Consider the following 16,693-nt stretch of genomic DNA (forward strand, 5'->3'; position numbering starts at 1 on the left):
ATGGTGTTGAGAAAAAACATGTAACAAAAGCTGCTATTTACTATGAAAAGAAAACACCATCATTAAATATTTTGTTTTTCAGTCACAATTTCAGTAACTGATTAGAATGAAAAGAAACAATTTCAAGATCAAACAGGTAGAGGTTTGCTGCCAACAACTGAGACAAGCTTCATCACTTGCAATGAGCAACCCCAGGAGAGAGAAAAAAAATTCCCCTGAGGAAATTAAGATTCAAAGTTAAAATATTTCAAATGTTAAGTCATTAAGGGGGAATACAGGCAGCCCAAATGTCTTAGAGCTGCCCCTTTTAATCTGGATTGGGGTCAAGGCATACAGATGCCCGACGGCCCCAATCCAGCCAGATTCCATCCCAAAAAGGAGCAGATAAGAACTGCTCCTTTTTGGGGTGGAAAAAAGCTGCCCCTTCTTCCAAAGATCCAGCTTTTCCTCCCCAAAAGCCAGCTCTAGGGAAAGTGGCGTCTAAAGAGGGAGGGAAGCCAGCTGGTGTTTAATTGCCAGCCCTGCTTCTGTCTGTCTTGGGAACGTGGTGCATGTAAACACCACGCCTCGAAGATAGTACCAAGCAGAACTAAATGGGCCATCTGTTTCAGCCCATAGTTAAGCTTATGCTTTGAGTTTCCAATGCTCAGTTTAACAGTCACCTATCAAACAAGCAAGTCTTTACCCAGTGGGATGATAAGGAAGCGCATGTAGTTCAGCCAGTCTGATGTCTTGTTTGCCAGTTGCTTCACAAAAAACCTCAAAATGGAACTGAGGTAACTCTGGCCTCCCACAGACACCACCTTCACAGGACGCGGCATAGAAGAATTACAGTTACAGCTGCAGAGGGAAAGAAACATAGAGAAATTATGACAGCCAACTGTTGGGCTCTACATTCCCAGAAGGGCACACACAAATTCCCCATAATATTCATATACAAACCACCCAACTGAACATCCAAAAGGAGCTGCGTGCTCCTCTTTAAAAAAGGATTCATAATCACTTTGCTCTTGCCTTTTCCCTCAGATTGAAACTAATGGATGTATTATGACTGACTATCACAAGTTGCATGCGCTGTGCACACTGCCTGTCATAAAAAGTTGAGAAGCTGTTATGATGGGTAAAGGCAACTGCTGAGATGTGGTGACAAAGATTCTGAGATAAAAACTGGAAGAGGGGAGAAAAGCATGAGTCAAGCTGCTCAAAGACATTTCAGGGAGAAACATCTGGCTGTAATAACATGGAAGGGGCGGTATGGGAATGAGAGGGGAAAATGTTTATAAATTATAGTGAATAGGAAATTAAGCCCAGCTGAAATTTGAAATTGTGTGTAGTTTAATTGGGCAATATTCATAGTTGCAGGTCGGTTCTGACAATGTTCATTGCTGGACTGGATCTATAGTTTCTTAATAAAGGTTTTCTGAGTTTTCTGGATTTTTTTGAATTTGGTATCCTGACGGACTTGACAGATTGTCAGAACTCTCTCTGACCTAAATCGATGCAATATGCATTTGCCTAAGGACAACCAAAGCTCCTTAAATGGAGGAATGAGTCTGGAGGAAATGGTGAACAATTTCATAGGTACTGATGTGAAACACCACTTCCAAGGGAACATGGGAGGGTTCTTCTGAGAGAGGATGTCAGGGAGCATTCTCGAAAGAGACTACTGGAGGGCTCTTCTCAGAAGACATGCTGATGAGTGTGCATAATTAGCTAAATGGAGAAAATCTAGGGAAAGTAACATGGAGGCTTGAACTTCCTCTACTTTGGGAAGAGGTGAGGGAGATGTAAGGCCTTTTGCAGATCTTAATGCTAGAAATGAAAGGCAGCAAGTAGCAACTGGCCTCCTTGCCACAGGCAGTTGCCCCACCAACCTGGACAGCTAAAGAGGCCCAAGAGGCTAGAGGCCATCATTGATGTATGTTACAAATATAATATTGTTGGAGATGTGTGTGTGTGTGAATGAAGTAAGATGCAAGGATAGAGTAATCCAGACACTCGTTGGAACCTTGTTAAGGATAATTACCTGACTGAGGAGTGCACAGATATGTGGGGGATGCTGTTTCCAATGTGAGAGTACTGTAGAGCATAAACTGAAAGTAGTAAAGGGGAGGCTAGGCAATGGTTGAGCAGGGTGGTACACAAAGTTGTATGGATGTATGGACAAATTGTAAAAAAAAGCCCGCAAAAGTGTAGGGCAGGGTAAAGAGAATATTGGGCTGGTTTATTGATTGATTGTATTTATACCCTGCTCTTCAGAAATGATCTCAGAACAGCTTACAGACTGGTAATTATACAGTCTGGTACCTTCAGACTTACAATCTAAAGACATGGCACACAAGGAAAGGGGATGGCAGTGGGGGACGGGATTAAGTCTAGTAAAAACTGCCTCTGATTCTCTCCTTATGAGGTCATGGTGGTGGCAGTTAGAATGGAGGGAGGGCCCTTCATCTGGTGGAGCTGTGCCTGCCTCTTATTCTCTCCCTCCAAGGCCATGGAAATTATTTATTTTATGATATCTGTAGACCTCTTGCTGCTAACACCTATGGTTACTGGAAAAAAGTTGTACTGTTTGAAACACAGAAGACTAGTTAACTCAACTGTGGAAGAAAGAACAGGTCTTGACAGTGTGTGATCATAGTTTTAAGGGTGTATTGCTTATAGAAAAGTCAGGACAATATGTTTCAGTTAGAAGAAGATCAGTGTGTTAAATTATATACAGTAGGCCTTTAGTATCCACTGAGGTTTGGCGGGACAGTAGCAGCAATGGTGGCAGTCTAGGAGAGTTGATTGTGGTGGGCTCTCTCCAAAAGAGAACCTAAAGAAGAGACTGGAAGTGTCCCCCCAATTAAGGGAAAGCTACGGTTCCAGGCCCTCCCATGGATACCAAAATCCGTGGATATTTAAGTTGAATTAAAGACAATGGCAAAGTAAAATAGTGTCCTTTAGATAAAATGGCAAAATCAAGGTTTGCTTTTGGAATTTATATATTTTTAAAATATTTTCAAGCTGTGGATGGATGAATCCATGGATAAAGAATCTATAGATATGGAGGGCTGATTGTACAAGCCTAGTCTGGCAGGATTTGTTCTTAATGAACCCATGCTGACTCCCATCAATCACTGGATTTATATATATTTATATATATTTTCAAGCTGTGGTTGGTTAAATCCGGAACTGTAACTTTAATTAGTTAAAAATTAAAACAGGATACAGTACTCAAGAGCCAGGAGGGGGCACCCATGAACTGGAGAAGCACATATTAAAATCCCACAATGATAGATGAACTATTGCTGCCTCCAAACAAAACACCGATAGTAGGTAATGCAATACTTCTGTTTTGGAGAGACCAGGCAAACCTGCAAACCCTTTTGGAGCCTGGACATCTGCTTTTACCTCCAACTAGGTTTATATAAATAAACCAACAACTCGGGTAGATGAAGCAAAAGGCTCCAGTTTCACAAGCACAGATATTTCTTCTTGCCCTCTACTTCAGCAGACATACTCCCAAGGAGAATATTATTGTAAAGTTGGATACTAACACCACCATCAACAGCTTCAGAGAAAGCTCAGTTTCTAAGATGAGAGGTGCTGGAGCTCAAGCCTGCATCCTCTCTGCTCTAAAAGGTTTCCACCCATAATTCCACAAATAATTACTCTTGGCACACTCAAGAGACACTGCTTTGGATGTTTCAGGGCTTGCGCCCTAGCATTCAGCAATCTCCTAACTCCAATTAAACTGACAACAGAATATAGTGTGAATTCTCTAGGCCCTAGAGTCTAGGGAGAACTTACAATGTGCCCTGTCAACTCCAGACAGAAGCATCTTACAGTGACAAAGAGCCCAGGGAGCAAAGGAACCCAAAAGATAGTCTTAATTATATAGGTCTTGACTTCCCCTCACTGCTTGTGAGATGAAGAAGCCACAGCCAAGTAGTGGAACCTCCTTTGAGGCAGCAATCAGGACTATGTTGGGAAACCAACTCTCCCAGCTCACTATGGCTTGAAGCTTGCAAAGAAACCCAGAGGAGCCACAAGCAATCTGTGCTGCTCTCATTAAAGTGAATAAAAGAACCATACATTTCTACTATTATGTATCCTGGAAGAGAATTTGGGAGGCGGGTGGGGGGTGGCTAGGCTTTTATATGTAGAGAAAATGTACGAAGATGTCATAGAGCTCTGATGATTCTCCTCCGTACATCATCTATCCTGACAGTCTACTAAGGCAACACCAAACCAAACTCAGCAAATTCTCACATACGTTCCTACACACACATATAGAAAAAGATATTCTGAAGGCAGGCAGCTCATTTTTTTAAAAACCCATGGAGATGCCACTGATGCAGTTTGGTGAACTCACTATCGCTGGATCCTTGTAAGGATTGCAGAGAGGACAGCTTGTACTTCGATAGTGGAACATGTACAAACTACTGGCTTCTTCTGGTCATGAAGGAGATCAGCTACATACTAGGAAGAAAAGAAAGTCATCAGGAACCCAACTCTTCTCTTCTGATCAGCAAATCACTGGCCATGTGACCTCAGACAAAATGCTGGTAACTGAGCACCATTAAGCACCTTGGATACAAGCTTAACATGCCCAGTACAATTGAGATGATGGAAATCTGAGACGTAGCTTACACTTGGCCCAGCAAGCATGAGAAAAAAATAACCAAGGTGCTGGGTGACAATGGACATGCAATTCTATATGACAGCCTCATTTATTTTAAGGAAACCATCTCCCCTTTCCCCAGAGCCATATGAAATAGGCTTCCGTGGGACAAAGAATCCCCAAACCTCAGATAGCCAACTTAGGCAAGGCCTCTCTCTAACAGAAGAATTCTGTTCTTGCTGCTTTTTTCTTTTTGAAGACCTCCAGATATAGAGATCCCACCACCTCCCTAGGTGATTGGTTACATTGTCAAACAGCTCTTACAGTCAATAGGCTCTTTCCGTGTTCAATCAAAATCTACCTTGTTGTAACTTCAAACCATTAGACTAAGTCCTACCCTCTGAAAAAGGACTTCACAGACCTGCACTTTCTTCTCTGTGTCAGCCCTATTAATATTGAAAGAATGCAATCATGTCACCCCCCAATCTTTTCTTCATCAGGCTGCACATGACTAACTCTCTCAACCTTTCTCCACAGGTTTTGTTTGCCATACCTCCCATCATTCTTGTTCCCCTTTTCTGAACCTGCTCCTACGTGACTTCCTAAAATGGGGTGCCCAGAACTGAATGCAGTACTCCAGTTGAGGACCAACTAACACAGAAAATAGTGGAGCTATTATTTCTCTGCTCTTGGAAATTATGCTTCCATTAATGTAGGCTAAAATAGTATTTACTTTCTTTGGTGAGGCATCACACTGCTGGGTCATGTTCAAATTAGTATCACTGCCTTTTTTGGTCAGAAATAAAATTTATGTAAAATAAAAAAAATGTTCTAATTATGATCTACAATAATCTTGGGTCCTTTTCACACGTACTGCTAAGCCAAGTATCCCCCATCCTATACGTATTGAATTAATTTTTGTGACCTAAACATAGACTTTTTTATTTGTCCCTGTTGAATTTCATTCTTATTGGTTTCAGCAAAATCTTTTAGTTTACTGAAGCATTTTAAAATTCTGTTCCTATCTTCTAAAGTGTTAGCTATAGTTCTCAGTTTTGTATCAACCATTAACTTGATAAGAATTCTTTCTACCCCATCAACTAACTCATTATTTATAAAAATGTTAAGAGTGACAGTTCCAGGGCAGAATCCTTTAACATTACACTCAAAGCTTCTTTGCAGTTTGAAGTGCAGCCATTAATTATAACTCTCTGGACATTGGTTTCTCTTATATAAAATGGCAAAATCAAGGTTGTTTTTTTGGAATTCATATATTTTTTAAAAAAATTTCAAACTGTGAATGTTTGAATCCATGGATAAAGAATCCATGGATATGGACGGCAGTGATTGGGCGGCATATAAATAAATCCTATTATTATTATTATTATTATTATTATTATTAACCAGTTTATTTTGGCAGGATTTTTTTCTTGATAAACCTATGCTGATTCCTACCAATCACTGCCTTGTCATCCAGACCTTTGGAAACTCTTTTATAATCTATTCTTAAAAAATTCCTTGTATTCAGGTTGGGAAGTTTGGTCTGTAGTTCCTCAGATCTCTTTTGCCCTTTTTGAAGAGAGGAACAACGTTTGCTCTTTTCCAGTCCTCTGGCACCTAATGTCTCCAAGATTTCTCAAAAATAACAGCAAGTGGTTCCAAGAATACATCATCAAGCTCCTCGATTTGCAATTCAGATCCCTCACCAAGGTCTCTACTGAATGGATGCAGAGTTCACTTTTGGAGGGGAAAAGTGAAGCAAAATAAATGTTGAACAGTGCTGCTTTTTCATTGTGGACGGTTAGCATTTTACTATTCTTACTACCCACTGCTTCCTTGGTTTCTTGCCCTTAACATGTCTAAATATTTCCTTTTTTGTTCCCTCTTTCCTACCCAGTTATAGCTTGTTCTGAGCTTTATCTTTCCTTACACTGTTCCTGCAAGTTTGGGATACACATCAGCATTCCTTCCCTTCCATTCTTTATAATTGCTTTTTTTCCTTTTCATTTTTCGCCTTAATTTTACTATGCAGTTACATTACATTTAACAAGGAATGTCAACTATGGAGGAGACATTTATTATCTTCCACTTAGTTAATCTCTTGTAAAACTGGCCTCTCCTTTTGTTGGTCAAGCACTGGGGGTGGTATAAAGAAGGGAACAGAGACATAGCAATAAGCAGCTTCCTTATTACCTGACCCTGCCAGTCAATAGAATTCACAAGGATGATGTTTTCTGGAAGTGCTGCATCTGACACAAGGATTTGATTCAGCTGGTCATAAATAATCTTTCGAGGAATCTGTTAAAGCAAATTGTATGGCTTTTAAAAATATAACTTACCACCATAACTCTAAACTCAAACATATGGTAAAGTAAATCTCAAAGAGCATGCATTATCCCCAATGTCCCACAAGTAAGAGTAAGACTTTCTTCTGCTCTTATCATCTTTTAAGACTGAATCAGAATGAAAAAGAACATCTATCCTTTACCCATTTGTTCTTACATAAGCCTGTCAGCAAATCACTATAATCATTATTCACATCTATGATTACAGGACAGTTGAAGAGAAAAGTAATTCTGCCCATTAGTGTTGATAAAAAAATAAATGGAAATGGATGGTATTTGAATAAAGGTCAGAAGCAGAAAGGACCCTTTGGGACAAGTTTCCAGGTCAGGTATGGGTCCTGTCTCTATTATGGCTACATTTGTTTGTCATCCAACTCTAGCCTGCTTGAATTCCACTTCCTTCTCAGCAATAATATCTACATTAACCATAGCATTAAATTTGGAAGGAAAAAAATATCTAAGTATAGGTATATCTGCTTTCATAACTGGTTCAGAAGACATTCAGCACTAGAAAGCCTGAATACTACAACTGGAAAGATACAGCATCTTTTTAAGCAAGCTTAAACCTTATTCCCAAAGAAGAAGTTAAGCCACAGTGATAGAGACCTTCAGTGTAGATTACCTGTGTGCTATGACCCAAGTCTGGTGATCTTTCGCTGTCTGAACTGTTGGTCCTTTCACTGAGAGGCTTTGAAAGCTGGCGCTCCTTGAGGGGCGTGCTGCGCTTCTGCCGTGGTGTGTGCGTAGCATTGTCCATTTTGCTGTTAAGTAGAGGAAAGACAGTATTAATCCTCCAAGTGCTCTTAACTGACTGACCATGGGAGAGATCATGCAAGTTAAGCTAATAGCTGGAGGAAAACATTGAGGTACTTAACTTAAACATAAACATAAACATTTATCCAAAGTAGTACACAGGATCCCACAGGATCTCAAGAACAACTGATACTTTCTTATATATAATGTATGATGAAGATAGATGTTTCATTCAGTCAGTGAAGTTTGGGAATCTTTCTAGCTTCACTATACAAGTATAGCATATAAAGTATCAGTTTTTTAACTTTTTAAACAACAACAAATTTATAGAACCAAGTGTCTAGACATTACTGACACAGAGAAAAAGGAATGCCCCAGAGAATATATCAGCCATGAATGGAGAATGTTAAGAAACTCTAAGAATTTAGCAAAGTTTCAAGTCATCAAGAAGTGGGACTTTAGTGACTTTCTTGTGGAATCTCTTTTCCTGTAGCTTGAATCCATTGCTCCTATTCAGTAGAGCTACAGAAAACAAACTTGCTCCATCTCAATATGACATCTCTTCAAATATTTAAACAGGGCTATCCTATCACCTCTTAACCTTTTTGTTTTCTAGGCTAAACATACCCAGCTCCCTAAGCCTCTCCACATAGGGCCTGGTTTCCAGACCTTTGACCATTTTGGTTGTCCTCCTTCTCCAAGAATTCTGTTCCTATCTCAGGCCACAGAAACTGAAAATTATTTATTGGTTACTGGACAAGTAGGAGCCAGTGTGGTCATTTCCATATCCCAGGTCAGCTAGGCTTCCAAAAGAATTACCTGCTATGAGGACGGGAAAATCTCCAACAGCTATCAGGAGATTATGCATTTTGAGCAGTTTCCAGAGGAATACGATTAAAAAAAAAACCAACCACCAAAACATGAGCCATAATTACCTAGGTGATGCCATGTTCTGAAGCTCTCCCTTCATGCTAGTCTTCATGGGAGTCTTTACTTTTTCTGGGATGATTAAAGTAGTTGAGTCCCCAAATGCATCTGGCTCATTGCCATCCTAGAGTAAAATGGCAAGGGGCGGGGGGAGAGGATCATTCAGAATTAATCTCTATGATAAGAACAGACAGAAATTGTGAAGTCAAAGGCTTTCATGGCTGGCATCTATAGTTTTTTGTGGGTTTTGAGAAATTCTCTACTTGAGAATGTCGGCAACCAGGAATAGGACATATGTGCTTACCAATGTATCTGTTTCATTAATACTGTCGTCTGCATTTTTATTCCTGCTGGGTTTCATTTTGTCTGCAATGGATGCTTCTATCTGGATACAACAGCAGAGAAAAAGAAGAAATCAAATGAGGCAAGCTATGCCTCATAACAGTCATGTCTGTAGTTATTAGATGAAACTTTATTTAGGTAGCTCATTAATCAAGAACATCTGTTTACTGCCTGATCCCAATAACACCAAGAATGGCAACATTTGACTCCCTAAAAGAATGAAACAGCCTTCAGATCCCTGGGAAACCCAACTTTCATACAAAAGTTTCTAACCCCCAAGATTTGGCAATGAAGGAGTGAAGGCACTCTGCTGCAGGAAAAGCAAGATATAGTCTTGTGTCATCTTAAAGACTAACAACCTTTGGTTGGCATAAACTTTCACAGAGTCCGGACCATTTCACAGATGTATCTCAAGGTTTCAGTTGACAAAGGAATGAAGTGGGGTCCCTAGAAGGGTCTTCTATGACAGAGACAATTGTTCCCACCTTTTTGTTTTGTTTTCTTACTATGTCTTATTTCTAATTGTTTCATTTATTGATTACTTTTTAAACTACATTGGACCCTCAGGACACATAGAGTTTTGGTTCCACAAAAAAGCAATGCAAATGCTATCTCACTCATAACTCTATTAAAATGGATTTACTCATCCATTTTAGACAAGATACAGACAGCCAAAATTTTATCAACACAAGATATGAATGTTTATTTCATCTGAGACAGGGAGACTGTACAGCCAGCTAATGGCCCATAATGGTGATGTAGAACACCATAACCTCCTGGAACAAGTTCAGATGTTTTCTTCCATATGAATCACAAATCTTTGTAATCTGTTCCATTCAATTAATTATGGTTCACTTCAAGAAACAATTTCTGTCTCTTCTCATTACTTACTGGGCTAGTGGCATCTTTGCCAAGGCTCCCTTTGCTGTTAAGGCTTCCAATTTCAGTCTGGGAGCTTGACTGTGACATTCCCTCAAAGAAAGGCCTGGAACAGAACAATGCAGATGAATTAAGGGCAAAAGCAAGGAGGAGAGAGCTGTCTGATCAAGTGACTTGTCTTTGCAAGAATATCACCTTCTCACAAAGTCTTTCATCTTCATTCGCTATCGAGCAAACCACGACTTTCACTATGGACAATGTTATTTACTCTCTTTCAGAGATTCAAATCTAATAACAGGTAGCAAACTGGGGCAAATGCTATTGCAGAAAGTCTCAACCGCATTTGAAATCTCTGTCATCAGCTAAAGGGAAACAAAATTCCTCTGACTGGTTAAGAGTGATCCTTACCAGTATGGCAAATAAATACTTCCTCTTTACGAAAGGAAAAGCAGTGAATGAATGAGGCAGTTTACAATGTGAGTGTGCTAACAAAAATGTAGAGAACATAAGGTAAATTAGACCATATCTCCATATGCATCGTACATGATTTCTCCCTGAGTTCATAGAATCACAGAATCGTAGAGTAAAAAGAGACAGCAAGGGCCATCCAGTCCGGCCCCATTCTGCCATGCAGCAACTCTCACTCAAAGCATCCCCAACAGATGGCCTGTTGGGGATGCTTTGATTTAGATTTTTTATTTAGATGCCCAGAAGAAGACATATCCCCCCTTACACAGAAATGTGATCTTTCTTTGTCTAGTTTTATACTTGGTGCTATGGAACATGGTTCTGGATATTCCACAGGGCAGCCAAATATTGAGGGATTAGTATAGTATGTGAGGCCCACACAATACAGATACTGTATTCTGTTTTCAGCAGAATGTGCAACAGAGTGTTTGCAACAGAATGTGGTATTTTGAAAAGGACAGGGTACCCAAATATTGAGGGATTAGTATATTATGTGAAGCCCACACAATGTGGGCATTTTGTTTGCAACAGAATGTGCAACAGAATATTTACAACAGAATATGGCCTTTTGAAAACCTTAAAGCTATTTATTTAAAAGTCCAGCATCTTAAGGTAAAAGTGAATTGGTTGGATAAGCATGGATATTATCCACGAAAGGTTTAGCTTGTTCAAAGCAAGGTTTGTTTTCACTTTCCTTAGCTGAAGATTGTAAAAGCAGCACCTCAAATTGCTGCTTCCAATCCCTAACACCAAGGATTTTCTGAACCCGGGAGTGTGAAGGATAAAATGCAACAATGCAGTCACCCTTTTGCCCAAAGTCCTAGAACAGAAGGCTAGCAGCATAAGGCCTGCAACACCACTACCAAAGGCAAATGGACAAGTCTCTCCCCTCAAGTCCTGGCATATAAGGACAAAAGCCCTAAAGATATAACAGTGGCAGCTTGGCAGCTTTTTCATGCTGGTGCTCAAAGATGTAAAATTGCTGATTTGAAAAACCACCAAGATCAAGCCTTCAAGAATCTTCCCTGACGAAGAACATTCTAAAGCTTTGTAAAAGAAGAGCATACCAAATTGCTGCATATACAGTGGGTCCTTGGGGTATAGTTCTAGGACAACCCCCCCCCCCCATGCATACCAAATTTGTGGATGTTTAAGTCCCATTAAATATAGTGGATAGTAAATGGTGTCCCTTATATAAAATGGCAAAATCAAGATTTGATTTTTGTAATTTAGATATATATATATTTAATATTTTCAAGCTGTGGATGCTTGAATCTGTGGATAAAGAATTGGTGGATAAGGAGGACCAACACAATTGTACAAGAATGAGTCCAACTTATCAGGTTGTGCTTACTTGAGTTTTGGCTTTGGTGTGCTGAGAATGCTCTCTGTATCTTCCATCTCAGGTCCACTGTCACTGGGGTTATACATCTCCAAGCTATCATAGAGCTCATCAAGATCTTCCTCTACCTCTCGGATCTGTTCCCTAGAAACATGCTCCAGTCCAAAGCCAACCTGTTTGAGAAAGTTGCAACAGTCAGGATTTTCACAGTTTCTATGTTGCAAATACTCTCCTTCTCATTCTTTAAGGGGGGACTGGAATTATCTGATTCATAGAACACCTTTACATTCAGCAATACTGAACCTCCAGCAGTTTCTAAACAAAGAGGATTTCCTTATTCTCATTAATATGCAAGTCAATTTCACCTGGAAACATCTGGCAAATTTTGTGTTTCCTTTCCAATCACAGGCAGGAAAAAAGTGTGCTTCAAGGCATTAACTATTATTTTTAAATGGTTTCTAAAATTACTTAGCATTTATAACAATTAGTCAAATAGTAGGAAGTCATGTGTGTTTTTCCCCTGTTCCCTGTGTTTTGTGTTGTTCTATATATCCCTCATATGTAGTTCTTACAATTAGAAATGCTATGTGTTAATTAAAATATTTTAAAAATAGAGGTATATTGGATATTGTCATGTTGTTTAAAATATAGAAAAAGTATTATTTTAAAGAGAAATACAACTAAAATAATTGCATAACCACAAAGTAGAGACGAAACAGTAAGGAATGCTGTTCTCTAACCGTAGGCACAAATACTTAACACTCAAAGTGTACTTCCTTCTGTATGCAAAATTTTCACTCGATTACTGAATTTCAATCTTTCCTATTAGATTATATACTGATAACTACATTTTCTATAGATTTTTTTGGCCATGAAGAACCTGTCTCTTCTCACAAATTTTGCAAAATAAAAAGAAACATATACAAATCTAGTTGTATAAATGTTGCCAGACCTACCTCATCTGATACCTTGAATCTCTTCAGTAAAGCCACAAACTTCTGTTTAATATTTGGCTGCTGTGAAAAAGAGGGACCATTTACTTGTTAGAAAAGCATCTTTCACAAAAGTATGACATACGCTAAGACATTGTATAGATGTTGTATATGATAAATGTAAATACTAGCAGGGCAAGACACATTGAAAAGGATAACATAAACAACCCAGGAAACATGGGACATAAAACGTCTCCAGCAACTGAGCTTCCCAATCACATATAATGCACCTAATGGAAACAGACTTGTTTATTTGTTTACTTTATAACCTAACCTTCTCCCAGCACAGATTTCGTGAACAACAAGAACTAAATAAATGCTTTAAAAAAACTATTAACAACGTACACACACACACAATCATTGTATGAGGGGAGGGAGACAGTATTCTTGTAGAAAGGGGTTCATCGGGTACTGGAGATAATAACCTCACTATAATAGAGGAAACAAGGCAAACAGTACAAGAATCAAGCAGTGGGAAGAAAAATACCCCTTAAATAAACAGCTAGGAGGAACTACACATTGTCTTAGATATCTTCACACTAATGCACATAGTATGGGAAATAAACAAGATGAATGTGAACTCTCAGACAATAAAGCAAATCTGACATAATAGGTATCATTGAAGCCTGGGCTGCATCTGCACTGCAGAAATAAGGCAGTTTGACATCATTTTAACTTCCATGGCTCAATGCTATAGAATTCTGGAATTTGTAGTTTTGTGAGATAGTTTTGTCAAAGAGCTCTAATGCCCCACCAAACTACTAATCCAAGGATTCCATAGCAATAAACCATAGCAGATAAAGTGTTGTCAAACTGAATTATTTCTGCAGTGCAGATGCAGCAATGGTGGGATGAGTCTCATAGCTGGAATGCAGTAATAGAGAGGTATAAGCTAACTGTGCATCTGAAGAAACAAGAAGGAAGGAGGAGTAGCATTATAGAATCATAGAATCATAGAGTTGAAAGAGACCACAAGGTCTATCCAGTCCAACCCCATTCTGCCATGCAGGAAATCTCGGTCAAAGCATCCCCAACAGATGGCCATCCTGCCTCTGCTTAAAGACCTCCAAAGAAGGAGACTCCACTACATTCCGAGGGAGTTTGTTCCACCATCGGACAGCCCTTACTGTCAGGACGTTCCTCCTAAATCTTTTTTCCTGGAGCTTGCATCCATTGCTCTGGGTCCTAGTCTCTGGAGCAGCAGAAAACAAGCTTGCTCCCTCCTCAATATGACATCCCTTCAAATATTTAAACAGGGCTACCATATCACCTCTTAAACTTCTTTTCTCCAGGCTAAACATCCCCAGCTCCCTCAGTCGTTCCTCATAGGGCTTCATGGTTTCCAGACCATTTGAGTTGCCCTCCTTTGGACACGCTCCAGTTTCTCAATGTCCTTGTTGAATTGTGGCACCCAGAACTGGACACAATATTCCAGGTGGGGCCTGACCAAAGCAGAATATAGTGGCACTATTACTTCTCTTGATCTAGAAACTATACTTTTATTAATGTAGCCTAAAATTGCATTGGCCTTTTTAGCTGCCGCATCATACTGCTGACTCATGTTCAACTTGTGGTCTACCTGGACGACTAGATCCCTTCCACATGTAGTTTCATTCAGCCAGGTGTCCCCCATCCCATATCTGTGCATTTTATTATGATATTTATGATATCATATTTATGATATATGATATTTACACTTGCAAAAAGATCCAGAACTTAATTCAAGGAAGCCAAGTTGGAAGATTCTGATTAAGAGGGAGAGAAAGATTTAGGGAGCTGGGTATGTTTAGCCTGGAGAAGAGACGGTTAAGAGGTGATATGATAGGCCTCTTTAGGTACTTGAAGGGGTGTCATATTGAGGATGAAGCAACCTTGTTTTCTGCTGCTGCACAGAATAGGACACGGAGCAATGGATGCAAACTGCAGGATAAGAGATTCCACCTAAACATTAGGAGGAACTTCCTGACAGTGAGAGTTGTTCAACAGTGGAACACACTCCCTCAGAGTATAGTGGAGTCTCCTTCTTTGGAGGTTTTTAAACAGAAGCTGGGTGGCTATCTGTTGGGGATGCTTTGATTTTGAGTTCCTGCATGTCAGGGGCTGAACTGGATGGCCCTTGTGGTCTCTTCCAACTCTAAGCTTCTATTATTCTAACAGGGATGCCATTGTGGAGGTCTCCAGAAAAAGGATTTGGATAATGCTTTTGTTGAACAGATGATCACACATTCAGAAAGGAGAGCTGTAGAGCTGCATTTCAACTAGCCTGATATTTGTTGGAAGTCAAACTCTGAGAAGAATATAAGGTCCAACAAATTCCTCACCTGCCTTGCACAATTTCACTGTCTAGATCAGAAGGCGGAAGAAGCAACAAGTGGATCAGCTATTTTAGGTCTTTCCCTAACGAACAGAGGTGATCTGGTTAACGGAGTGGAAGTGGCACAGTTCTTAGGTAGGAGTGACTATGAGTGTGTTATACAAGTGAAAGGAGAAGCCAAGCCTGGGCAGACACACAGTCCAGACTTTAGGAAAAAAATGAAGAGTGGAGTAGTTTTTGATGCCACTTATAGGCATGTGCCACAGTGGCAGGGTTACTGACAAATGCTACTCATCTCTAGAACTTTCCATATGTGGCTCTAAAGAAGTTTAAGACGCAATAGCATGAGGCATAGAAACTATGAAGAGGAATAAATATTGGTTTATTTTCTTTATATCCCACATTCTCCAAGGTGGCTTAGAACATGAATAAAACAAAATACACTCAAGTACTGATAATACACAAGTTTAAAACATCAAATTAGCTGTCGTGTTAAAACATCCATAATTTAAACATTGTAAAATTATTTTGAAAATGTAACTATGAAGATAAAAACATAGCACAAATGCTCAATTAGAAAACTTGCAAAGTGGAATGGAAGAAGGAAAAGGTAAGAGAGGTATGGGACTTCTTACCCAACAAACTTTCTTGAAACACTACTCACCCGAGTAACTGCAGAAGCTGATGTCAGTTTTCTCCTAGTCTTTTTCACCTTTCTAAGGTCCTCTTCTTCATAAAACAAATCCTATGGAGATAAGGTGGGATGTCCTACTTAGAAATACAAGCAGCACTCAACCACTGAGTCATCAGTAGGGCTTTTTATACGCACAATAAAATTATAGCGCCTATTTTGAAAAAGTTAATTCAGTCAGTCCTCCATATTGCTGTGGATTTCATTCTGGACCCCCTCTTCCCAGTGGATGATAAACATTGCAGGATCTCAAGTCCCCATTATTGCCAGTTACCGTGTAACATGGGCATGACCTCACTGTTTTCAATGCCTCTTCATACAAGAGAGAATTCATGCATGACTGGCAGTTTTTCCCGAGCCAGAAGCATAAGAACAAAAGTTGACATTCTGTCCTTTACCTAGGCCAGGCCTGCACAACATACATACATACATACATACATACATACATATATTCATAGAATCATAAAATCATAGAGTTGGAAGAGACCACAAGGGCCATCCAGTCCAACCCCCCCTGCCATGCAGGAAATCTAAATCAAAGCAACCCCGATAGATGGCCTATGGAAGGAGACTCCACAACACTCCGAGGGCATTTGTTCCACTGTCGAACAGCCCTTACTGTATCCCGCTCTTTTCCCAGGACTGGGACTCAGAGTGGCTTCACAGCATCAAAAACAGTACAATTAAAAATATAAAAATTAAATAATAATAATAATAATAATAATAATAAGATAAAACTATAAATGGGGAAAAAAGATGCCAAAGAATTTCAGGTGGAATGTGGAACAATTTCAAGGCTCCTCCACCACTTGGCCTCCTCCTGTGGAGAATACCATGTGGAAGAAGAGGAGGAGGAAGGGCAAATGCTCATCCTACACGGCTCCTCCGTGTAGCAATGCTGTTATGACACCTGGTTTTTTCCTGAGGAGAAGGACAGATGGAGGAGGAGGAGGAAAGGCGGAAGTTCACCCTGCAAGGCTCCTCCACTGCTTGGCTTTCTTCTGAGAAGAAGGATGGGTGGAGGAGGAGGA

The 16,693-nt window shown here is 39.8% G+C and overlaps 1 protein-coding gene across 3 annotated transcripts in view; it reads right to left on the minus strand.

Annotated features, from left to right (window-relative positions):
* The window catches only part of PACS1 (phosphofurin acidic cluster sorting protein 1), a 72,808-nt gene that overhangs the window by 16,256 nt on the left and 39,859 nt on the right, over positions 1 to 16,693 (minus strand). For 2 of the 3 annotated variants that reach the window (XM_042439558.1, XM_042439559.1), the window contains exons 7-16: positions 15,636 to 15,716; positions 12,622 to 12,681; positions 11,678 to 11,838; positions 9,868 to 9,961; positions 8,939 to 9,019; positions 8,643 to 8,758; positions 7,577 to 7,715; positions 6,803 to 6,907; positions 4,361 to 4,467; positions 686 to 840 (exon numbers count right to left, since the gene is read on the minus strand). In XM_042439558.1, coding sequence (XP_042295492.1) covers positions 686 to 840; positions 4,361 to 4,467; positions 6,803 to 6,907; positions 7,577 to 7,715; positions 8,643 to 8,758; positions 8,939 to 9,019; positions 9,868 to 9,961; positions 11,678 to 11,838; positions 12,622 to 12,681; positions 15,636 to 15,716 — 1,099 coding nt within the window. The remainder of the gene's footprint in view (positions 1 to 685; positions 841 to 4,360; positions 4,468 to 6,802; positions 6,908 to 7,576; positions 7,716 to 8,642; positions 8,759 to 8,938; positions 9,020 to 9,867; positions 9,962 to 11,677; positions 11,839 to 12,621; positions 12,682 to 15,635; positions 15,717 to 16,693) is intronic. The other variant, XM_042439557.1, reaches the window with a different exon arrangement.

The sequence above is a fragment of the Sceloporus undulatus genome, chromosome 9, assembly GCF_019175285.1.
Source record: "Sceloporus undulatus isolate JIND9_A2432 ecotype Alabama chromosome 9, SceUnd_v1.1, whole genome shotgun sequence".
Classification (NCBI taxonomy): Eukaryota; Metazoa; Chordata; class Lepidosauria; order Squamata; family Phrynosomatidae; genus Sceloporus; species Sceloporus undulatus.